Genomic DNA, 6,908 nt, shown 5'->3' on the forward strand with positions numbered 1-6,908 from the left:
TTTGGCGGTAATGGCGGTGGCGGCAAAGGCCAAGGGGGGTGGGGTGGGGTGTAGGCCAGAGGGGAGGGGCCGCGGGGGGCAGTGGGGGCTGGGGGACCGCGGCGATTTGCGAGAGAATAAACATGTTTAAAAAATAAATTAAATAATAGAATACGACGTTTCGATTGTAAAAAAGTTTTTTTTAAATTAGCGGTTTTATTAGCAACTTCGTTTAAACTTGATTTGAAGCTTTCCTGACTGCAAGAATTAAACTTTGGTTCTTTCGGTAAATAGTAATAGGTTTTTACCCTTTCAACTGGTACAAAAACTGACACCTTTATACAAGGCATCATGTTTGCAATAACCACAACACAAGCAGTCAAAATGCAAACAAAAAGAAACAACTTTGATAATGATAATGATTTAAATTTCGATTTAAAGCTTTCGTGACTGCAGGGATTCATCTTCTTGGTTCTTTCGGTAAAGTCACGTAGAAGGGAAGTAATAAAATAATAAAAATAAAACATAATAAAACAATTCTCACGACGTTTCGGCCACAACGCAAGCAGCCATCCTCAGGCGAAGAATGAAACACCCCAAGCTTGGAGCGTATATTTAAGCTGGGTTAGAGGGGGGGGAGGTGGGAAGAAGAGCGCCTAAACAAAATAATTTGCATATCAAGAGGAATTCAGCATACGCTCTTCTTCCCACCTCCCCCCCCTCTAACCCAGCTTAAATATACGCTCCAAGCTTGGGGTGTTTCATTCTTCGCCTGAGGATGGCTGCTTGCGTTGTGGCCGAAACGTCGTGAGAATTGTTTTATTATGTTTTATTTTTATTATTTTATTACTTCCCTTCTACGTGACTTTACCGAAAGAACCAAGAAAATGATAATGATATGCACTGTCCTTGAAGTTGATTGGTACACACCCGAGACAGCTTTTCTTAGAGCCTAGCCTCCATTGGTGTTGGACCAGATGACGCCAAAATGCGTACAACTCAAAAACAGCGCACTATCAGAGTATTGAGAGCTCGGGCTAAGCATTTACACTATGAGACATCTCCTTTACCAGTGGCAAAATATAGTGATAGGTTTTTACCCTTTCAACTGGTACAAAAGTTGAGTTGTACGCCTTTTGGCGTCATCTGGTCCAACACCAATGGAGACTAGGCTCTAAGAAAAGCTGTCTCGGGTGTGGACCAATCAACTTCAAGGACAGTGCATACATTATCATTATCAGAGTTGTTTCTTTTTGTTTGCATTTTGACTGCTTGTGTTGTGGTTATTGCAAACATGATGCCTTGTATAAAGGTGTCAGTTTTTGTACCAGTTGAAAGGGTAAACACCTATTACTATATTTTGCCACTGGTAAAGGAGGTCTCATAAAAACTGTTGATAAGAGCTGAGTCCATTGCTCAACCCAAAGCAGAAGATCCCTGGGTTTGATCTTCCACGCAGCTCATGATCCACCCAAAACTGCATCCGCACAAACCATGGCAGACGCTGATTCCTGATGCACAAATGGAAAATGAAAAACTCTCCCAAGTGCGACTGTGGTCTTCCAGAACAAACCGTACAACATTTATCGACGTAATGCCCGATTCACAAATACGATGGAGACGTCACAGCGTTACACTCCGCTATTCCTGACGCCGTTAACTGGCTTGATCACCTGAATGTGAAATTGTAGTTGTTGCTCTGTATGTACATCAGCCAAATGAAAGAAGAAGATTGCTGTTCTACTATCTCCCAGCTGCTCTGCAATCTGCGGCCTGATGCACTGCTGGTCAATCGTCCAAACACAAACCAAGTTCAGCCCTGCTGAGCTTGCAAGATGCGTCGAGATTGGATACAAAAAATACGTTTAATTAGCTGCTTTATCGAGTATAATCATTCACGCATACAATTTCAACACATTAATTAAAAGTAATGAAAGTGATTCCACAGCTCATATTATTGTAATCTAATCAAATAACCTAATTACTTCGATTTAAAGCTTTAGTGACTGCAGGGATCCATCTTCTTGGTTCTTTCGGTAAAGGCACGTAGAATGGAAATAATAAAATAATAAAAATAAAACATAAATAAATAATTCTCACGACGTTTCGGCCACAGGTGAAGAGCAGGTCTGTCGAGTAGACAGACTATGTTTCCATTCTACGTGACTTTACCGAAAGAACCAAGAAGATGAACCTAATTACTATGAGCTTGCAGGCTGTTCTCATTCACCTGAATACAAGGGACTGTACGCTGCTTCATTGACGGAAAATGCGTGCATACCACACTCGTGTAAGTGCACTGCAATCGAAACACAAAGGCATCAATAAGTGGCCCGAGAGTTAATTGAACAGCGTGTGACTGCGACCAATCAGAGGAAACGCTGAGCGACTATAAATGGCCGAACAAGACACCCATTGCGGTGTATCTCGTGCTCGCAGCAAGATGGAGTCTCAACTTCGCTGGGTCGTGGTGCTCTGTGCCGTGGGTGTTTTGTCTGCGGATTCTGACTTCGTGGGTGAGAGTTTCGCAAGGTGCACACTGCATATTCCCTCCCTTAAAAAGATCAAGCGTTGAAGGTTCGAAAGAGACTCGTATGCAGTAACGGAATGGTTTGACTTAAAACTGGTTATTACGTTTTGAAACGAAAGCATCGTTGAGAATCGAACCTCCTTTTCCTGCATTGACTGGCAAGCTTCACACTAGGAGGGTGGATGTGGTATGATATCCCATTTTGAGTAATATTAAAAGTCGCCCGTCACGGATTTGACCATTTGCGAGTTTGCAGACTAACCCCCCTGCTGTGGGCAAGATTTTGGTGTACGTTAGCATTAGAATGTTTGACGAATACCGATTTCCATGTACGTTAAGCGTAACCAAATTATTAATTTTGTGCTTTTCTGCTTACTACCTTTTCCTACACTCAAATTGCATATTTCTTTCGACTTTCATCTATTTCGTTTACTTGTATTTCAATTCTGTTTTAAATTGACTTCAATTACATTTCTTGGTTTCCATTATGAAAAGGTTTGGTCTTGACCTAGTGTGCTGGACCATGATCAAACAAGCTTCATGACTAAATGGCAGATGTGCTGTTGCACGAGTGTACGTGATGTTTCTACTCGTATTTTGATGCAATATTAACGCCACATTTGTGCTGTCGATCTTCTCTTGAAGGACATCGCGCTGCCAATCGTGGCTTGAGGGCTATCGATGATGAGGAATTGCCTCCCTCTACGATCCCAGCAGGTATAAGTAATACTTTGCACGTGACACGAGACTGCCACTAGATTAATCTCTTGCGTTTCCTTGTGCCCCGTCTGATTTGTAACCATGTAAACTCTCCGTGATTTGTTTTTTGTTAAGGCAAGACATTTTTAAAGGGAACGCTTCAGGAACTGTCTCGGCTATAGCAACAACTGTTCAAGGGACACTACCCAAAGCATAGCCTCTTGTCTCAAGAGTAATTTCTCCTTTAAGAGCCCCAGTGTTGACTGGATTATTTTAGAGATTGTAAACATTGGCTTGGTGCTGATTTGGAGACTGATTATAAAAAAGTATTCTACAAATGACTGCAGAATTGTTACATCCTAATGCAGTGTCGTTTTCTTTCCTGTACTCCAGAACGGATGAGAACATTTGCATTATGGTTGTGCTGGAAGCTGGCTTTGCCTAATTGAGGGATGGGGACGTTAAAATGCTGGGATGCATGGCTCCTCCTTGGGAATGCAGGGACTAATATGAGTGATACCCCTTTTGTACAGACGTAATAAGATGGAAGAGTGTCATGTTTTTGTTTTTTACTGAAATTTCGAATTTGCTGGTTTGGCTTGTGCATGACCAAGGTGTCACCTACGAGGTGGAGTGCTTCAAAGAGAGGATGTCTGCGAAGGTCGCGAAAAGCGTCCTGCTGGGCTATGGCGCTTCTGATCTCGTCATGAACTCTGCAACTCCTGCATGCAGATTGACAGACTCTGGGCCGTACATCACGTTCAACATTTCGCTCGGAGAATGTGGCACCGTCTTTGAGGTCTCAATATTAACCTTTCTTTTTTAATGAAAGTACTTTACTTTTACTTAACTGCCTGCTTTTTAAATCCTTTATATTAACTTCGCTTGCTTGCTTAGGACCGTGCAACTCTTTCGGTCGTTTTTTAACCCATTTCCCGTGATCCAATCGAGCTGACATTTTGCGCACAAACTCGTTGTGCGTGACAATTTCCACTTTTTAGGAAACATTTTTTTTCACATTTAATTTAAAATCCCAATGATTTAAAAATGAAACTCTTACTCAAGAAAAACAGAAATGAATAATAAAATAAAACCGATGCCACGCATATAAAGGATTTATAGTGGAAAACTTTGTTTTTACGGGTTAATTCTTTTTCAAACTACTCTATTCTGCCTCATCTCTCCCCCCCCCGCCCCCAGGAAACGAGCACAGACCTCGTCTTCTCTCAAACGATTTCTCTGCCCAGTACCACGTTCGGCATCATCACCTACGACTTCGTGTACATCATGGTCAATGCAATGTATGTGACCCAAACCCATGCTTGACACGTAGATTATCGCAGTCTGCTAAAGCATTCTTGCTATTCCACGTAAAGGCGTGACCAAGCCTGTCGTAACGACCCTTCCAGTAACTTCCTGGATATTGTCGTGATTGGCATGCCTTCAATTGAAAGGTCTTGTCCAACAAAGCTAAATTTGTCATTCGGTTCACAACTTGCTGCCGAACTGAAAAACATGGTTGGGATTTGTTCGTGACCCATTTGGTTGAGGTAGAGGGTCTTTATACACCTCGGTTTGAACTAAACTCTGCTATTGTAATGATAGGATTTCATTCAGACCTACACACTGATGCTCTTTTCGCATTGTCCCCTTCATTTTTATTAGCTGCAAGATTCCGAGGACTGAGCTCTTGTCGTCTTTAGCACTCCAGCCCAACAGCACAAAGGTTGTGCTCAACCAGACCGTCTATGCTGAACTGGAACTGAAGATGGATTTCTACAAAAGCTCAACGTTCCTGGCGCCATACCTGCCCACCGACTACCCCCTAGTGGTGCAGCTGCGTCAAACCCTCTATCTCCAGTTGTCCCTCAAGACCGGCCTCGACCTTTCCCTGTTCACTGTCGACCTCTACGCAACTCCCACCAATAGCCCCCTTGATCCGCTGAAATATTATCTCGTGAAAGAAGGGTGCGTCGTTTTTCTATTCTTGCGCTTGACACTGGCTGAAGTGTACTTGAGCCTATTTCTAGCTTAATCTGTGGACTTTCTCTTTCTGTAGGTGTCTGCGTGACAGCACTGTGAATGTCACCGTCACCGCCACTGCCCGCCGCTTCACCTTCCCAGCCTTCGCATTCACTGCTCAAGATAAAAAATACGTGAGCTCAATGTTCCACCATGGTAAAAGCTATCATGAACTTCGAGTGGTAGGGTCGACGAGCCTTAGTTATGCTTTGCCTTGCATCAAGAATGGCCTGGGGAAAATTTACAGCTTGCGCTCATTTGTCTAATTTAGGACTTCTGTTCTGCAATGGGTTTTCCTCTTTTATCAACACTTGGACTGGCCCAACAGTCCCAATGGTTAAACATTGCTTGTTAATGATTCGATTGGGTGTCTCTGGGGCGTTCACATCCCCATAAATTACACATGCTTTTTTAAAACCTTCCCTTTCACTCCTGCAGGTGTACATCCACGCTGCATTGATAGCTTGCAAGGCTTCTTTGACTGCCTCTCGCTGCCAGCAAGGATGTCTGGCCAGGAAAAGGAGGAGCAGCTTGGAAACCGTGGATACCCCGGTCTACATCTTCACCAGAGGACCCTTTGTCTACAGCGAGGATGCCGCCCTATCCCGCTGTGCGTTTGTTTTTCATTTCGCGTGGTGCTGGTTTCTAAAGCAACATGATAATAATTTCCACTCTATTTAGGCCAGGTCTCGATTTTAAAACTCTAGGCCCTCCTAACAGAAGTGTCAATCCAGCAAGCTAGAATTCGTCTTGCTTATTTCTTCAATGATTTTGCAATTTTAAACGCATCCTGGTATTCTAATTGCAAAATGTATTTCCATGACTTCGCCTTACCTGCTGCCCCATCGATTGCCTTCTTTACAGCGGAGATCCTGAACTACCCTGGTGTGGTGGCCATTGCAGCAGTTGCTTCCATCATCCTCGTGGGCTTGGGCTTTGCTTCGAAGAGGATGCTGGCTAAGAAGTGATGCAGATGTTTAATATGTATACACGTCATGGAATAAAGCAAGGATTCAAACGAATATTTTGGCTTGAATGGTGCTTATTGCACATCGGCTCCACCTGGTCGCCTTGCATGCTTGTCTCCTGGTTAAAAAATAAAAAACACATTGCCTTGAAATGTCCACTTTGGGTTGATCTTAGATTCCAAAGGACACAGCATGAGATGTTACTATCCTTTGTGCAAGCACTTCCAAGAGTTCATCAACAGTGAGCCTGGTGAAATTTGGGGAGCGCATCGTCAGTAGTGAACCTTTGGTTCCTAGGGTATTTCGGTCTTTCGTACTATACACCCTCCCCAAAGGTGGCCAGCGACAGGGTGATCAAGCCTATGCTTGCGTCCCATTCCTAATTAGTCATAGGAGTTGCCTTGTTGTTCTTAGCCAACATTCCCTTTGGACTATGCATGGCAGGGGTGTCCTCCCTGAGTCAAACATTGACTGCATACCTCCTGGCCCTCTCACTTTGGGGCCCAGCTGGGGTCTTTCCTCTTCATCCAGAGCCGCTGCCTTCTGCTGCCTCTGATACAGCTCTGATTGCCGAACGCTGGCTCTGGCCCTTAATTCCCAGGTCTCTAAGCAGTCTGGTTGTAGATGTTGCCACAAAACCTCTGCAGCCCACCTCCACTGGTCGGACTTCTGTGTTCCAGCCATGATGCCGTGCTTCGGCAGCTAGATCG

General features: G+C 43.9%; 1 protein-coding gene across 1 annotated transcript; it reads left to right on the plus strand.

The window, feature by feature from the left end:
* The first annotated feature begins 2,382 nt into the window (after positions 1 to 2,382).
* On the plus strand, positions 2,383 to 6,252 carry LOC144736826 (CUB and zona pellucida-like domain-containing protein 1). The gene is made up of 8 exons (XM_078619470.1): positions 2,383 to 2,495; positions 3,155 to 3,226; positions 3,823 to 4,007; positions 4,409 to 4,509; positions 4,874 to 5,176; positions 5,268 to 5,364; positions 5,669 to 5,840; positions 6,095 to 6,252. Exons 1-8 carry the CDS (start codon positions 2,423 to 2,425, stop codon positions 6,196 to 6,198), a joined length of 1,107 nt encoding a protein of 368 aa, XP_078475596.1. The 5' UTR covers positions 2,383 to 2,422; the 3' UTR covers positions 6,199 to 6,252.
* The last annotated feature ends 656 nt before the right edge of the window (positions 6,253 to 6,908 follow it).

Source organism: Lampetra planeri, chromosome 63 (genome assembly GCF_965212315.1).
Source record: "Lampetra planeri chromosome 63, kcLamPlan1.2.h2, whole genome shotgun sequence".
In the NCBI taxonomy this organism is placed as follows: Eukaryota; Metazoa; Chordata; class Hyperoartia; order Petromyzontiformes; family Petromyzontidae; genus Lampetra; species Lampetra planeri.

Coding starts and splice junctions, on each gene's coding strand:
- LOC144736826 (XM_078619470.1), top strand. CDS start 2,423: ATGGAGTCTCAACTTCGCTGGGTCGTGGTGCTCTGTGCCGTGGGTGTT. Junction 2,496..3,154: donor TGCGGATTCTGACTTCGTGG/GTGAGAGTTTCG, acceptor CTTCTCTTGAAG/GACATCGCGCTGCCAATCGT. Junction 5,365..5,668: donor CTGCTCAAGATAAAAAATAC/GTGAGCTCAATG, acceptor TCACTCCTGCAG/GTGTACATCCACGCTGCATT.